The sequence below is a fragment of the Podarcis filfolensis genome (genome assembly GCF_964270895.1).
Source record: "Podarcis filfolensis genome assembly, chromosome: 7".
NCBI lineage: Eukaryota > Metazoa > Chordata > Lepidosauria > Squamata > Lacertidae > Podarcis > Podarcis filfolensis.
The window spans coordinates 76,013,967-76,032,107 of record NC_139603.1 but is presented as its reverse complement, the minus strand read 5'-3'; the positions used below and the strand labels follow the sequence as shown (position 1 = coordinate 76,032,107).

Sequence of the window (18,141 nt, the reverse complement as noted above, 5' to 3'; positions counted from 1 at the left end):
GTCTCCTGTCACACAATACGCCTGTCGCTCAATCACTGCCACAACTTGCCACAACACGGACCACCCCACCCCCAAAAAAGAGGGGGTCGGTGTGTATACAGAGCGCTCTTGACAAAAGCTTCTTGGTCACGGCGATATGAATGTACAAGAGATCTTTGCTTATATGTGAACAGAACAGTGGGTGAAGTTAAGGCCACTTTAACCTTGAGTTCTTACTTATTACAAAAAGATGGGCCTTGTTAAAAATTTATTGAGAACATGGCCATGTATCAACATGGCATTTTAGCTACTACTTTGCGTTCACCCTTTGCACACATACACAATAAAGTTGTTGTGTGACTGAGGGTGGAGAAGCCTTCTGGCTTGTGAGAATCAGGCCAAATTTGACAAGCAGAAGAATTCATGCACAATTATTGTGCACCCAAACGGAACAGGACTGAACCTCCACATACAATAGCCAATGCATGGTCAACCCTGCTTTGCACAATGCTTCAGAAGCTCCTGACAATAGGCATCTGCAAAACCCTTTTTGGCCGAATCCTGCCCCACAGGGTGTGGCTTGCAAAGGGTGTGGGTTGCCCCCAATGTCCCGGTGTGCCAAGTTTGGCCCATGAGTCAAAGATCTCCTTTCCTGGAGAAGAACGCCGAGATAGTAACATTTTCTTTTGCACGTGGCCACAAACAAATCACGTTTTTCAAAAAGGTTTATTCAAAAACTCAGCTGACATATATAAATCGAACAGTACCAGAATACCTTTGCTATGTATAGCTTACACGGTCTTGTGGAAAACATATAAATATGTATACATTCAAAAAAATTATGGCACACCTTTCCTCATCGGAGCGAGAAATTACAAAGCTGGCGCAAATATTTCCCCCTCTTTCAAAATTTATCACATTTTACCATAGCTCAAAGCAAGCCTATATCCAAATGTGCATTTTCCCTGCACAAACAGGAGTGAATTTCTCTAAAGTCACATTTGAAAGGGTCAAGTACAAGTATTAAGTGTTTGAATTTTGCTATTGAAGATACGCTGCCAAATTTTAAACACACACATTCACACACACCGCTTTCTAAAAGCTTCAACCAGGAATTGGGTTTTAAAAGGGGGATTCAGACATTTCAATCTAGGGGCTTCATCATGGTCTGTGAATCTGAATTTATGCTGAAAATAGACAATATTTTGGATTTAGATCTAATGTGAAAAACCTGCTTATTGCAGCAGAAGTCCACATCATGAGAAATAATTCATTCCCCCCCCAACTACCTTCAACAACCCCCAAATCCTGTTGCCTAACCCCCTTAATATTTTGCAAAATTGGCTCTAAGGTAGGATTGGATCCGTGGTTTGACGTAGTTCATTCAGCATTCTTCAAAACAATGATTCGGATGTGAGTTTACAAAAAGTGAAAGCTCTGCTCTTTTAAAAGCAAGCGCATATTACTCAACAGTGAGAGAAGCACATTTTAATGCAGGTATGGCTGCAGCTTCCTCTATTTTTAGCGTTTCGAAAACGAGGCTAAACAAAGCCTCTCAGATCCAGTCATTCCACCCAAACTGTATACGTAATAGGCTCTTGTAAGCCACTGAGCATCATACTGTAAGTTATCGCTGTGCTATTAAAGCCACACTTTTCAAGGAACTATACGGCCTGTGAAAGCTCAGTTAATGCACGAGTTTGAAGGATTTTTACATTCACCACAATCCCGGGAGGTAGATCGTTATTTTTAAGATGCGGCATCGAGACTGAGAAATATTTTATTTGCTCAGATTTACATCCTGCCACTTCTCCAGAGCTCAGGGTAACACGCAAGGGAGTTATCTCATTCTAGCCACACATGGGCTAGGATGAGAGATAGTGACTTGCCCAGGAAGCTTGAGGAGAGATGCAAAACCCAGATCCTCGCAGTGGATCTCCAGGGTCTCTGCCAGAAGCTTTTCTCATTGCTACTTGCTTGGCTGTAGCCGCCAAGAGTTGAGTCTGGGACCTTCTACATGCAAATCATGTGCTCAGTCACTGAAAAATGCTCAGTGGATAGAGCGTGGGACTCTTGGGACGTGGGTTCAAGGCCCCACATTGGGCAAATGTTTCCTGCGTTGCAGGTTGTTGGACTAGATGACCCTCGGGTCCCTTCAAACTCGACAATTCTGCAACTTAAGACTTAACAATACCAGAAAAATGCACGGGGTGTATCCAAATTGTTCACTTAGGCCACATTTGCTGTATGGCGCTGTGGGTTAAACCACAGAGCCTAGGACTTGCCGATCAGAAGGTCGGCGGTTCGAATCCCTGCGACGGGTGAGCTCCCATTGCTCGGTCCCTGCTCCTGCCAACCTAGCAGTTCAAAAGCACATCAAAGGGCAAGTAGATAAATAGGTACTGCTCCGGCAGGAAGGTAAACGGTGTTTCCGTGCGCTGCTCTGGTTCGCCAGAAGTGACTTAGTCATGCTGACCACATGACCCGGAAGCTGTACGCCGGCTCCCTTGGCCAGTAAAGTGAGATGAGCGCCGCAACCCCAGAGTCGGTCACAACTGGACCTAATGGTCAGGGGTCCCTTTACCTTTACACCTCCTTTTAATTTATTAGAATTTGATGTTCTGCTACAGCATCCTGAAGTAATGCACACACACCACCTGGCAATGCTTTCAATTGGCACATTACAGTTCCGATAACAAGTGCGAATGAAAATATACGATGCCGCCCAATTCCCAAGGTGACAGTCCTTCAGATGATCTCAGCGGCAGCTCCATCGCAGAAATAAAATTGTGAAGGAAAAGAGGAGCGGCATAGCATTGGGGAAACCTGCAAGGATGCGATTCCTGACATGATTCTGACCCTTCTGTTGGTACCACATCCATCTGTATGGCTACATCCCGGATATGCAGTTGGCCCACAGCATAGCGCAGGTGAGTCTGCACATCAGTACCATGGGTACAAACATTGGCTGAAGAGCGTATCCACCCAAGTATTTATTACTGGTAAACTGGGGGTGGAGGGGAGGGAGGAAAGTACTTCGAAGGCAGGATAATTGTCTTGGACAAGGTATATGTCCTCATCTCCAAGTGTCCTCCTCAAGGCTCTATCTCCTCCATCACTTCCATGACGATGGTTCGAGGACCAGTCAGGATGAGGTTGCTCACTGTCCTGTAGTCTGCATGGAGGACGTTCAGCCCATTCACCGAAACCACAAACTGGCAGACCTAAAAGAAATGGGGGAGAAAGAGGCAATGATGCTCATAATGTTGGGCAAAGGCAACACATTCTGCTCCGGGGCCCAACACCAAATGCAGCAGAAAACACTTCAAAACTCACAGACAATGCGGGATGAACCATGTCAACAAAACGTCTGCCGTAATCTTAAATCCCAAGCGCTTCTGGCCATTTTAAACCCATTAACATTACACGCCATTTAATCTGATACACTGCTTACTCAAAGAACCCTGTGAATTTAAACTTTCGCTCCTATGGTTTTTTTAAAAAAAGAAAGCTTATGCTCCATAATAAATTTGTTAGTCTACATAGTGCCACAAGATTCTTTCTGCTGCCATGGGGTAACATGGGCTACCCCTCTGAAAATTGTTAATAAGCTCAATGTGCTAAGCATGAGAGTTCATAATGGCAATAAAATGAAACGAAACAAAGGCTAGGAACATGGAAGGCCTTGGCAAGGGCAAGGCTGCAGCATTGCATCATTTAACTGGAACAAACCCAAAGTACTTAATTTTACAAAGCTTTTGGGCAAATCTTAACCCATAACTTTTTAATATTTGGTTGGGAGCCGCCCAGAGTGGCTGGGGAAACCTAGCCAGATGGGCAGGGTATAAATAATAATAATAATAATAATAATAATAATAATAATAATAATAATAATAATAAATCATTACAGTGAGCCAACCGATAGTCACCAATGTCAGCATGAACTACTGTCAACAAGGGCACCTGGTTATTTTCTTGTACAACAAGTCAGCTGGAGAAAGGGAGGAATCGGACACAACCTTATTACAATTCAGCAGAACGCCAGCACTTCCATCGGAGAAGCTTCAAAGATACTGACTGTGGAACCTGAACAAACCTCTATAAACCTGACGCTGATTTCCCATTACATGCAACAAGGAAGCAATTCCCACCGCCTTGGTTATTCCCGGGGGGGCCCTTATTAGAACGAGCTGTAGAAAACCTCAAGGCCAACAAAAAATATATTATTTTTAACGTCTTCCTCTCCAACACAATGGTCAGCTTGCAATTCTGGGGTGCTGTGCATTTCCTATCAAAGGTTCATTAATGAATGAATGAATAACTAAATACCAGCATCTCACAAAATATCAGGGTGGTGTTATTAGTTCTGCAAATTTTAAGTACTGCAGCTTCTCCTGCCCTGTTCTTCCACTGGTCCCATCTTCCACTGGCCCGCCCTTCCCTCCAACTTGTTAAAAATCTGACTCCTTATTTTATTTACTAAATTTATATTAAAAAATTACTGCTACAGTGAGTGGGGAAAGGATGGAGAAACAAGGCACACCACGGCTATTTCACAAATAAACACACTAATTTGTGGTTCTCTGGAGGCAGTATCAGGCAGTGTGGCTGACAAGGGTTGCCCAGAAACATCAACTGGAGAAAAATATTGGCTGCTAATTGATGCCAGTTTGTTGTTGGCACCCATCTGTCTTGAGAGACAATGGAGTGTGCTTCCAGGGGTGAAGTCAGAATGCTGGAGAATCACAGCGCCTGCTGTGGCTGCAGAGACCAGCAATTCGTGAATGCTGCCTCCCATGTTGTTTTTGTTGGCGCAAAGCTGTGCAGTGTGTAAGTAGGTCCTGGGCTGTCCAGATGACAAGGCTCCACTCTTGGCCTTGCCGACGTGGTGCAAAGGAAAGCAGAACAATACACTGGGAACCCCTTTAGCAGGAGTTTCCAGAAGGAGGCATGCAAGGCACCATCCAATCACCGTAGGGACTCCACTCTGGACGCCAGGTAGTTGGAACATATTATGCCAATTTGCACCTGTTTGTGCTCATTGCAGATATGTTCCTGGGCTCAATTCGAAGTGCTGGACATGATCTGTTGGGAAACGCCCTGGGGTCGCCTGCAAACCCCCAGAACTCCGAGCATCCTCCAATGTGCGCAGCACTGGAAAAGGCATCTCCCTTCTTCTCCAGGAAGCTCAGCATCGTATACAGTGGTACCTCGGGTTAAGTACTTAATTCGTTCCAGAGGTCCGTTCTTAACCTGAAACTGTTCTTAACCTGAAGACCACTTTAGCTAATGGGGCCTCCTGCTACCGCCGGAGCACAATTTCTGTTCTCATCCTGAAGCAAAGTTCTTAACCCGAGGTGCTATTTCTGGGTTAGCGGAGTCTGTAACCTGAAGCGTCTGTAACCTGAAGCGTATGTAACCCAAGGTACCACTGTATCAGCTTGATATATGCACACTAATTTTCTGGCATAACAGCAAGAAGAGCGAGACATCGTAGATCTAAACTACTATTTATTTACACACTATATACAGACTACGGCATAATGGTGACCGTTCTCCTCAGCTCCGAGAAAACACAAAAAAGTGAAAGTACGTTACAAAGTACACACAGCGGAAGAGAGATAAGGCTGTCTTCCGTTCCCACAGTCTTCTCAGACAGGCGTGTGATTCACACCAGTCACATTTGCAGCATCGGCTGCGTGAAATACTAACATGATCTTCCCTGTTTCTCCAGATCAGTCTGCTAGGACCCTGAGATTGACATCAGAGGGTCTCAATTGAAGTGTCTGCCAGTGAAGAAGAGATGTGGCTGTGGATGGGTGGGTGCCACTGCTAACAGGGCCTTTTTGGTGGTGGCCCCACAGGGCTCATCCATAGCTGCCTAGGCCTTGAAGGCCTCTCTCTTCCCTAAGGCCTTTGCTTTCCTGTGTGGGTTGTTAGGCTTTTAAAGTCAGGAAATGGCTGTTTTAAAATTACTAGAGCCCATTTGAATCTCAATTACATTTTATATCTGTTGTGATACCACTTTGTTGACCATAGTTCTCAAAGTGTGGATCCTAAAGCAATAAATAAATAAGTGGGGCAGGAGCATGGCCCCACTCTCTTGTAAGTAATATGTGAAAGAGGCTTATATCCTTGTCTAAAGCATCGTATAAACCTTTTTTGTGTGTGCCAAAGGTCTAATCTGATTAGTCTGCAGAGAACTCCTTCCTTCTTCCTCATCTTCAGAGTGAAACTTTCTGCAGACAGGGGCTCATTTACCATGCTCTACACCAGTAACATATTTTGCTCCCCATTCCTTTAACATCCACCCTTAGGAGGAATCTTTTTCTGCACACTACATTTTACTGTGTATGTGAGTATGTCTAGCTAGTGCGCCATTGGCTAAAAAGAGTGGGTGGTGTGGGTGCAGGCAGCAATCCAGCTCTTGCATAAACACAAGATTGCATCTCCAGAGAACTGGCATTCGCTTTCAGCCTTTAAGGCTCAAAACATGCCTAGTGTCATGTTCGAGACTTTCTGCAGAACGCTTGCTGCAAACCAGGTTTCAATTTGTGGAGGTGAGAAAAAACAACTTTGTCTAAGGAGAAATAAACAAACTCCTGTATTATTATTCCTGTCCCGAGGTGCTATTTTCATTCAGATAAAACCCATCGCCGAGTGCTTACTGCTTTGGCAAAAGGAGAGAGAAAGCAGCCTGTTTGTAGGAAAGCTGCGCTGAGAGCTAAAATGTCTACAGTTTGCATCCAGTTTGCTGAGTCAAGGCAATGTTGGAGTGCCAAATGGGGAGGGAATATGCATAGACAGGTTAGAACAAAACAATGGTTATTTACCATGAACATTCTCAACAGGGGCATGGAGGAAACATCCAATAAACCGTGGGACAACACCCCCACTGGCCTGACTTTCCGCCTCCTGTTCTGACCATATCTGAGCCAGAGACAGAGCAGGCAGAGAAGTACAGGTGGACAAAGGCAAGAAGACAGCCTAAGAAAGAAGCGATGAAGAAGTAATCCCTCTGAACAAACGTGGCACAAACCAAACGCTGGAGGTCAAGTCCGTATTCAGCCACCTGTATAGGGTGGGTAGGGCTGGATGTTTAGAACTTGCCTAAACGAAGCTTCGGGTGGGATGCGGGTGGCGCTGTGGTCTAAACCACAGAGCCTAGGACTTGCCGATCGGAAGGTCGGCGGTTCTAATCTCCGTGACGGATGAGCTCCCGTTGCTCGGTCCCAGCTCCTGCCAACCTAGCAGTTCAAAAGCACACCAGTGCATGTAGATAAATAGGTACCACTCCGGCGGGAAGGTAAACGGTGTTTCCGTGTGCTGCTCTGGTTCGCCAGAAGCGGCTTAGTCATGCTGGCCACATGACCCAGAAGCTGTTTGCGGACAAACGTTGGCTCACTCAGCCTATAGAGCAAGATGAGCAGGCAACCCCAGATTCATCTGTGACTGGACCTAACGGTCAGGGGGGTACCTTTACCTTTAAACAAAGCTTCATCGGAAGCACATGACAGGTGGCTACTATGCCTATCTGAGCACCATTCTTTGCAGGGCGCCTTGGGATCTAGCCGTCATGTGCCATGAGTCACGGCTTTCTGATAAATCTCCAGAACTGCTGCCTCTCTCCCTCCCAGAGCATCAAGCATCTGGGAGCTCACATACATACCAGACCGGACCAACGGTTTCTCCTGGAGGAGCAGATTCGGAAGATAACTCAGGAATGTCCTTACTCAATGCATAGACTTCAAAGGATCTGATGAGTTTACCTGAGCTCCCAGGCTCAAGATATCCTGCAATGAGGATTTCACACGCTCCCATTACAATAGTTGCTCTTACCCCATCAGCCTAGCATCTGCCCTCTCCTCCTGAGGTTTGCCACTCCTTCAGCTGAGGGAAAGATCCAACTACAGTGGTACCTCGGGTTAAGAACTTAATTCGTTCTGGAGGTCCGTTCTTAACCTGAAACTGTTCTTAACCTGAGGTCCCACTTTAGCTAATGGGGCCTCCCACTGCCGCCACCGCACAATTTCTGTTCTCATCCTGAAGCAAAGTTCTTAACCCGAGGTACTATTTCTAGGTTAGCGGAGTCTGTAACCTGAAGCGTCTGTAACCTGAAGAGTCTCTAACCCAAGATACCACTGTAACCTGTTGAAAAGCTCACCGCTTCATGGTCCTTCCTGGATATTGCAGGTAACCAGTGCAAACTTCTGACGCCCCAGAATTTCATTTCAATGTAAAAAGCCTAATTAAATAATCCTAAAGGCGAGGGTGCCTTTAAGCATGTGAAAAATGCCTCCCCCCATACACTAAACAGTCACAACAGGACCCACACATCTGGGATTACAAGGGAAGATTTACAGGTCAGAGGACACCAGTTCTAAGCAGAGAACTAAGCCTGGCACTTTCTACTTTAAAGATCAAGCAATTTTGTTAATACTATTGTTTAGTTAATTGATATGACGCCAAACAAGAGTTTTTCAGATTAGAACAGTAAGGCCAGTGGCGTAGCGTCGGGGGTGCAGGGGGGGCCGGCCACACCGGGCGCAACATCTGGGGGTTAGGGTTAGGGGCACAAATCCACGGGTTAGGGGAGCAAATTACTTGCCTTGCCCCGGGTCCTGACAACCCACGCTACGCCACTGAGTAAGGCTCCTTGAAGTTCGCCGACATTGATTTCCAAGTTAACAATTTGGGAAAGTAAATATGTCAGCTAAGCAGAACATGAGCCGTAAACTTGTTGACCTAATTTAATGCACAGGTTGTAAATTTGACGGTGTAATGGTTAGTCTTTGGGGGTTTTTTTTTTCAGAGAAATGACAACGAGAATTGTTGTTTTCATTTCCTGCACATGTGAATGTAGCGGGTGGGAAGACCCAAATGGATCACAGCATCCATTTCATGCAAACTAGTTCATTTCTGTTTTCCAGTGGGCATTAACAACACCCACAGTTTATGATAAGACTAACCCTGAAATAATTGTAATAAATAATTAAGCTTCCGGTTCCTTTTCAATAAGCTGCAGCAGGTAATTTCCCTTTTGCTTCATAACCGATTCACACTGTGTTGCTATTCTCATTGAGTTATTTGCTCCAACCTCAAGATCTGCACTGCAGGGGGGCTGGGCTAGATGACCTTGGGGTCCCTTCCAACGCTATGATTCTGCTTATCCACCATCAGTTCAGAGCCACCACTACATGCAGCACATCATGTATCCTTCTACCTCTTTGACAGAAGCCCAACAGGTGGACCTCCACACAAGGTACATTTTCAACCTTTGTATTGCTGATTCTCCTGAGGGCTGAACACCTGCATGTAGAAAGGGAACAGGTGAAATTCTCCCTATCACTGCATCTAACATGGTGGGTAAAGCTATACCAGTAGAATTTTTGCCTGGCATAGCAGGACTTCAGGAAACAAGAGGTGGCAACCTGAGCCACAGCAGGGCCAAAGAAACCGGGGTTGTCTACAACGCTATTAAGTTTCTGCATGAGAACAACACTCTTCCCAAACTTCCAGTGTCCAAATTGTCTTCCCGTTTGTTATGTACTGAGTTGAATAGGATCCAAATTGCAGCAGTCTGATTGGTCCTAGAACAATAGGATTCAGAATGCAGCAGTCTGATTGGTCTGCAGGAGCCACCCAATCCAACTCCAGGTAGAAGTGAATCTGCAACCTGATTGGCCTACAGGAGAATCCCAGAATTAGCCAATCACGTGTGGCCCATTGTGTAATTAATGTATATAAAGCAGACAGTTCGGGGAAACTTCCATTCCTCACTACTATGAGCTGAATAAAGAGCATGAAATCCACGCTCGACTCCGAGTATTTTTCACCGTTGCAGCAAAAGCTGTTGGCCAAGGGCTATTTTAAGTAGTCAGCAAATGCTCCGAAAGGGCAAAAGGTCTCAGCTGTGCAGTCTGGCAACACGATGCATCTGTAATTGGGCTGTGGCCCAGGCAGGAATTTACGAGCTGAATTAACACATAAGCGCAGCACTGTTTCTGCGCTGGCATATGCACTCAGAGTGGCTTCGCTGCAATTTGAATAGATACGGCTGTTGCGGCTCCCAGAACTCATGACGACAAAGAGCCTGACATGGCTTCGTATCTTATGCATTCCTAATCTAAATGGCTCTGCAAGCATCTTCTTACAAAAACTTTTAGAAAAAGTATTGTAGCCTCTAGATAGTCCTTGTTTAAAACTAAACCGAAAAAGATAAGTGGCTAGTAACAGTCCTGTTGGTTTGACATAAGCAAGCCAAAATGGTGGGTTTATCAGAATTGTTATGCTTTTTAAGGTGTCTTTTTTAAAAAGGGGGGCGCCGCTGTGATCCACATACGGGGGCGCTGCTGTGATCTGCACCCGGGGGGGGCACTGCGGCAAGCTGCCCACAGTGTCTGCCTGGCAGATGCAAGCCGCACGCTGCTGTTTTGCACAGCGCAGGGCCCCGAGCCACCGCATCGCTCCCAGGAGAGATGCGTGGTTCGGGTGTGCTGCAGGCCAGGCCCCGCGGTAAGTGCTGCCCCCCACGGTGTGCCATTTGGTCACCCACTCAGGGACAACACCCGGGGAGAGCCGCACCCCCCGCCCTATGCCCCTGACTTCATAATAAAATGTTGTTGTTGTTTAGTCGTTTAGTCGTGTCCGACTCTTCGTGACCCCATGGACCAGAGCACGCCAGGCACTTCTGTCTTCCACTGCCTCCCGCAGTTTAGTCAGACTCATGTTTGGAGCTTCGAAGACACTATCCAACCATCTCGTCCTCTGTCGTCCCCTTCTCCTTGTGCCCTCCATCTTTCCCAACATCAGGGTCTTTTCCAGGGAGTCTTCTCTTCTCATGAGGTGGCCAAAGTATTGGAGCCTCAGCTTCACGATCTGTCCTTCCAGTGAGCACTGAAGGCTGATTTCCTTCAGAATGGATAGGTTTGATCTTCTTGCAGTCCATGGGACTCTCAAGAGTCTCCTCCAGCACCATAATTCAAAAGCATCAATTCTTCGACGATCAGCCTTCTTTATGGTCCACATAATAAAATAGTAATAAATTTTTATTTATACCCCGCCCTTCCCGGTTCAGAAACTGGGCTAAGGGCAGCTAACAGCAAATTTAAAACACTTAATTGATGCAACAAAAAACAGCATAAAATACAGTATAAAACATGAATAACAATAAATTCAGAATTCAAAAATCAATTTAGGGGGAAAATCCATCCAATGAACATTAGATGATCACCAGGGCTAGCTGGCTAAATTAGTCCTATTTAGGCCAGCGAGGAGACCAGGGAAGAATTAGCTGTGGGATCCCAGAGTGTGTAAACTTCATAAAAAGGGGAGGGGGAGGGAAGGAAGGGGAAGAAAAGATCAGGCTAGGTTCAAAATGAAAACCAGGTGAAATAGCTCTGTCTTACAGGCCCTGCAGAAGGAAGTTAAATCATGCAGGGCCCTGGTCTCATGGGACAGAGTATTCCACCAGGTCAGAGCCATCACTGAGAAGGCCCTGGCCCTAGTGGAGGATAATCTGACTTTTTTAGGGCCCGGGACCTGTAAACTGTGATTATTCATGGACCTTAAGGTCCTCTGCAGGAATACCAGGAGAGGCGGTCCTGTAAATATGAGGTGGCATTAGCTGCCCCTCCCAGTTTGCAAATTCGATGAGCATCCCCTCAATTCCTTCATCCAAGTTGTTTATAAAGACAAACAGCAATGACCCAGGACAGAACCTTGCAGCACCCCACTTGTAACTTTTTTTCAGGATGACAAGGAATCTTTAGCGAGTACAGTTTGGGTTCAGTCCATTAACCAGCTGCAAATCCACCTAACAGTTACCTCGTCCAGCCCACCTTCTGCCAGCTTCTTTGCAAGAATATGATGTCACCAGAGGAAGGACATGATTCAGTAGCACTTTGCTGATTAATAGCTATATATCAAAGAACACTTATAAAGATTCTTCGGCTATGCTTATTCTCTAGTGTAACAGCAGGTGAAATCTATTATACTCTTGGCAGAGAATACAACCGATAGAAGAAATTCAGAGCCAAACTGTACAGTCAGCAGAAATCTGGAGACATTAATTATCAAAAAAGTGATGGAGGGAGGGTGCCATTTAGAAAGGCGAAGCAGCAGTGGAGAAAAGAAGTGAGCAATCCTTCTTCCATCTTCCACAGTCCACCTGCACTTCCCTTCAGCAGATGTTTCTGTCTCTGATGCAGGATTCTTTGGAGCTTCTTAAATGTGTGGGGTGTGTATACGATTCGCAGACTCAGAACTTCTGCCAAAGCTCCACTTTGATCCTCAAACCAGCTGCAAAGGTGCTACTAGACCATAGCTGTCAAGTGTCCCTTATTTGAACGGACAGTCCCTTATTCTAGCGCCAGGTCCCGCTGCTGTCCCTTATTGATGGATGTCCCTTAAATGTCCCTTAAATGATGTCCCTTAAATTTCAAAGGAAGCAGCTCCTCTCCCTGCCGGCCAGGCAGGAGGGAGGCTCCAACTGTGTTGTTTGGCTGTGTTGCTCACCCAATAAGAAGTCCAAGAACGACTGGGGGGTGGAGCTTGCATGCCTTGTGTGTGGCTAGTTAATGCAAGCTGAGGGGGGTTTTGAATCCTGGACGCCATTTTGTTGCACGTGCTGCTGCAAACTTTGCAGTGCAAAGCCAGGCCGGGGAGCCATCTTAAGTTGAGGCTGCATAGGCCTTGTGGTGCACGTGATTCAGATTCTATTCAGTTGAACCTCTGGTTACAAAGTTGGTTGGACAATGTTCTCGAAGCTACCAGCATGAGTTTGACCAGACTGCAGGAGGACAGGAAGACTGGAGTGCCTGGAACAAGTGAGGCTGCAGGTCCCTTATTTTGGCTCCTGATCCCTTGATTTCAAGGCTGCTGGTCCCTTATTTTCAAAACTGTAAGTTGACAGCTATATACTAGACCAATGCCAGTTCTGTTTCACCTGTCGTATTATTTAAAGAAAAGCCATTGAGTAAAACCATATCGGAAAACAGCTGATGTTTGTTCAAACTCCCAGACAACAACAAAAAAGTAGGAGAGATGTGTCACCCAGCTTACACGATCTGCTCTGTCTCCAAAGTAAGAACCAGTGCTGTTTTTCATTGTACAGCTAGTATATTTGCCATATTTAGCAACACAATGAGATTAAAATAGCCCAAAACTAAACCCTGAGCAGGTGGTTTCACAGTTTTCATGCTGGAAACAGACAGCAGGCCTTATCGTGTCTATTTCTGTGCAATCTTTACATGGTGTGTCTTTAACATAGGGAGTGAGTTGCTGGTGTTTGCTGCAATCACAATGTTATCGCTGTGTCAATATTTACCCCACTTCAGTTTCAGTCTTGTGATATAACGCCCAACCCTGTAAAGTGAAAGAGGAAAACAAAGAGAGTTTTCCACTTCTCACCAGACTTATCTTCAAAGAGCTTGCAAGGACCTGGCGGGAAGACAGTCAAAGAGCCTTTCCAGACCTGCCCAACCTCCTCTGAACTTCTTTCTGCAAGAAGCAGTAGATCCACTCCATTGCCAACAGCAGAAGGCAAATGCTGTCCTTCTGCCATGATTTTTTCACTCCTCTGGCCACATAGCCCACGAGCCGCCCTCAGAAAGGGAAGAGGATGGGCTATGCAGGAGCAATGCCAGCGATTGCTAAGGATCCAGAATCTGCTTTCAATGCCAAAGACTCGCTCTCATACTTATGAAAAGCCACCCCACCGAGAAAGTACAGAGCACATTTCTATCACCACTAGGCTACTATAGAGTCGTGCACACATCATAAATGAAGGCCTTCCAGACAGACTGAAGACTCATTTTGCTTGAAATTAAAATCCTGGCAATTTTCCTTGTCGTGACAAAGGCTTGGTTCAGGCCTCTCTCTTTGGAATCCACTGAGATTGATGGCTTTTGAATAAGTCGTCTTCTGGAATGCAAGACACAGCGCTGGCTTTGTAAGTGTATCTTCCTTACAGCTTTCTGGAACAAAAGGCCTTCGAGTGCACATGCGGAGCGGCGGGCCAAAAGTCCTGCCCCAGGAGTTTGCTCCACACGGTGCAAAGGAGAGAAGCGTAACATGCGGAGCGTGGAGGGAACGAAGACTGCAAGTTTTCTAAACAACCGCAGCATGCAGCCAGCGTCCAGAAATGTGTAGACTTCTGGGTACATCTCAACAAGGCAGGGAAGAGGGTGTTGCCTCGGTGCCAAGGACACTTCTAGAAAGCAAAATGCTGAGCTTTGGCTGCTCTTCAAATTCTTGCCCTTTCCCTCTTCGCCAAGTTTTCTTGGTCTGGTCTCTTTTGGTTGGTTGCTCCAAGCAATTCTGGCAGACAAAGCTTCTTAGAGCAGGACGGATTCTTCTTCGCTGCCAGCTCTTATTACTGTTGCGCTGAGCATAAAGAAGCCTAAAGGAGACTCGCGTCAGGAAAGGAAGACGCAAACCTGGCAATGTCCTAGGCCAGCTTAAAACTACTACAGGAATACATTTCTCCCAGGAAGGAGTGTGAAGATCCCACGTAGATAGTGACACGCAATGATGGGGAAGGGCTGTAGCTCAGTGGGAAAATATCTGCTTTGGATGCAGAAGGTTGAGTCCCCAACACCTTTAAGGCAGGACTGAGAAAAGACCCTGGTGAGCTGCTGTCAGGCAGTACAGATAGCACTGAGAGAAGAAGAAGAAGAAGAAGAAGAAGAGGAGGAGGAGGAGGAGGAGGAGGAGGAGGAGGAGGAGGAGGAGGAGGAGTTTGGATTTGATATCCCGCTTTATCACTACCCTAAGGAGTCTCAAAGTGGCTAAGAATCTCCTTTCCCTTCCTCCCCCACAACAAACACTGTGAGGTGAGTGGGGCTGAGAGACTTCAGAGAAGTGTGACTAGCCCAAGGTCACCCAGCAGCTGCATGTGGAGGAGCAGAGATGCGAACCCGGTTCCCCAGATTACAAATCTACCACTCTTAACCACTACACCACACTGGCTCCCAGAGAGATAGTCTAATGGTCTGAGTCAGCATAAAGCAACGTCCCTGTATGGCAATATGTAATTACAGTCATACCTCTTGTTACGTTTGCTTCATGATACGTTTTTTCAGATTGCGTTTTTTCAGGGTTTCACCACTCGCGCATGCACAAAATGACGTCACATGCATGCACAGAAGCGGCGAATCTCAATCAGCGCGTGCGCAGACGTGGGTTGCGTGCCTTTCAGGTTGCGAACGGGGTGCCAGAACAGATCCCGTTCGCAACCAGAGGTACCACTGTATATAGTTCATATGTAATTACTCAAGTGGCGCTGTGGGGGACACAGGTGGCGCTGCGGGTTAAACCACAGAGCCTAGGACTTGCCAATCAGAAGGTCAGCGGTTCGAATCCCCACGATGGGGTGAGCTCCCATTGCTCGGTCCCTGCTCCTGCCAACCTAGCAGTTCGAAAGCACGTCAAAGTGCAAGTAGATAGATAGGTACCGCTCCAGCGGGAAGGTAAAAGGCGTTTCTGTGAGCTGCTCTGGTTCGCCAGAAGCAGCTTAGTCATGCTGGCCACATGACCCGGAAGCTGTACGCTGGCTCCCTCGGCCAGTAAAGCGAGATGAGCGCCACAACCCCAGAGTCAGCCACGACTGGACCTAATGGTCCCTTTACATTTACCTAATTACTCATGGAAATCCTTACATACGCTTCAAGTGTGCCGATTTCCCCGGGACAGTCCTGGAATTACAGAAACCATCCCAGTTCCTGATTTGATCCCAGAATGTCCTGTTTCCCACCAGTGGCAGAGCATATGTCCAGGGTGGGTGCGCTCCAGAGGTGGGCAGAGCATGGAGGGTGCCCTCTCGAGGCGCGGGATAGCCATTCGGGTGCACGGACAGCTCGGGGTAGGCTTGGGAGTCGTGGGCGGGCAGCGCGCCAATTGCCACCCCCCTCAGCGAAGACACCCGGGGCAGTCCGCCCCCTCCTTCCTCCGCCTGTTTCCCTCTCCAGTGTGGCTGCCAAGCTCAGGGAAGAGGGCGAGCTGGTGCTTGCTGTGATGCTGCGCTTTCACGCGAGTCAGCTGGCTCCCACAAGCGCATGTCAGCAAAAGACATGCGTCCTGATTCTCATCAGAGGAACCCTGGAGGGTGTGTCCCCACACCAGGTGTATAGAGCTGTGTTGCGCAGTGTCACAACTGAAGTAGTCCCGACATCATGTCAACACATCCCCTCTCCCCTTTTTAAAGTACTTAACCTGCATTCGTTAAAATTACCTTCATTCCTGCTGCAGCAGCTGGGCCGCTGGGATCCACAGCTTGGACGTGGCAAGGCTTGTTCCCACGCACCACGAATCCCCACCCGACGGCATCGCCTACAATCTTGAGAGGGAACAAGAAGGTGCGACAACGAATGCTTTAGCAATTCTCTTTGTTGCTGTTTTGATAGCAAGCCAAAACAACACAAGCACATTCTTGTGAATCCACTGTGATTCACCGGATTCTAGGGTCGCTCAGGGATTTTAGGCAAACCAAGTCACAATTTTAAGAAAGCTGGCCTGATTCACACACTTCCTGGACTAAGAGGAACACTGTTTTCACAGTCCTTCAGATTTTGTGATTAAAAACCCTCGGCTCAAAACTGTACCAAAATGCGAATGAAAATATTCCTTTATCTATTTTTGCATCCGTTATTATGTCTGAATAATGGATCAAAATGTCATGAAGTGCACTACACAACAGAAGATAATTGAGGTAATTGGAGACGTACTGTGAAGGTTCTCCTGGCATATGGTGCCCCAGGCATCAGAAGTTCATCAGGAGTCACTGGTCTCTTCAATACTGCAAATACACAAGGAGGATGTTAAGTAAAGACTTTCACAAGAGCAGGGATTGCTTAGTCTGGAATCGCCAGGTCTCCTTTACTCACATTGTCAACGACATTGTCATCCAGTTGTGATTCTCCTATGTTGCTTCCACATTAAAAAACAAAAACCAATCTTCTAATTAGCAACGGAACACTACAATATTAGCAAAATACTGCTGAAATGAAAAACTATTGCTGCAATATTGGTGGGGTAGGAGAGCTGGAAAAACACACCAACACGCCTGGCAACCAATGCTCTCTTTGGGTTCCAGTCTCCTAGAGCACAATATACATCAGGGAGGCTTAGTTTGGTCAGAATCAAGTATACACTTCCAGAGTTAATGCTAAATACATTATTTCTTGTAAATGAGCCTCCCCAGCTGCTGGAGGGCTGTGACAATTTGTGTCCCGGGCTTTTTAGACTCGCCTACGCAGGCGGCACTGTGGGTTAAACCATAGAGCCTAGGACTTGCCAATCAGAAGGTTGGTGGTTCGAATCCCTGCGACGGAGTGAGCTCCCGTTGCTCAGTCCCAGCTCCTGCCAACCTAGCAGTTCGAAAGCACAAAGTGCAAGTAGATAAACAGGTACCACTCCAGCGGGAAGGTAAACGGCGTTTCCGTGCGCTGCTGTGGTTCACCAGAAGCGGCTTAGTCATGCTGGCCACATGACCCGGAAGCTGTACGCCGGCTCCCTCGGCCAAAAAAGCGAGATGAGCGCCGCAACCCCAGAGTTGTCCGTGACTGGACCTAATGGTCAGAGGTCCCTTTACCTTTACGGGATGGGATCCTAGGCTTGGCTCCTCTCATCTTATGGTGTGGCAACATCAGCTCAGGTTTGCCACTGAGCTTCACGGCTACGGCAGGATCTGAACCCTGGCCTCCCAGGTCCTAGCCCAGGGGTGGAGAACTGGGTCCAGACAGGGGTCCCTTTACCTTTACCTTTTACCCATGTACTATATGGAACCAAAGGGGCACATGGGTTGCCAGGTGTAAAATACATTGGTGTTATTTTCAGCTATTTTACCTATCTATCTATCTGCGCAAAGATCTTTTCCCTCAATTAAACACTTGCAATCTAATCTTTGGATCTAAAATGAAGGCTACACCCTTGTTTCTTGGTACAAGGGTGGATTGTAGTGGGCAATAAAGGAATGACTGCTTACTGCTAAATAAATAATATGTGCTTTTGTGTTCCTTTTAGGTACACTTCCCCGCCACAAGATATAAAACAGCAGAGCATCGCTGACAGGTACAGTTTCTGATTTTTGCTCACTTTTCGGAGGCCAGCATGTTCACTCCCACACTTAACTGTGCAGCCAGGACGTGCCCGGATTCTAAAGAA

At 46.8% G+C, this 18,141-nt stretch overlaps 1 protein-coding gene across 4 annotated transcripts in view; it reads right to left on the bottom strand.

The window, feature by feature from the left end:
- Positions 1-691: 691 nt before the first annotated feature.
- The window catches only part of DEPTOR (DEP domain containing MTOR interacting protein), a 63,738-nt gene continuing 46,288 nt past the window's right edge, over positions 692-18,141 (bottom strand). For 3 of the 4 annotated variants that reach the window (XM_083622187.1, XM_083622189.1, XM_083622188.1), the window contains 3 exons: positions 16,704-16,774; positions 16,211-16,315; positions 692-3,203 (listed from right to left, as the gene is read on the bottom strand). In XM_083622187.1, the coding sequence (XP_083478313.1) occupies positions 3,075-3,203; positions 16,211-16,315; positions 16,704-16,774 (305 nt within the window). In that variant the 3' untranslated portion in view covers positions 692-3,074. Of the gene's footprint in view, positions 3,204-11,015; positions 14,638-14,943; positions 15,702-15,795; positions 16,316-16,703; positions 16,775-18,141 lie in introns of those variants that run through there. The other variant, XR_014549949.1, reaches the window with a different exon arrangement.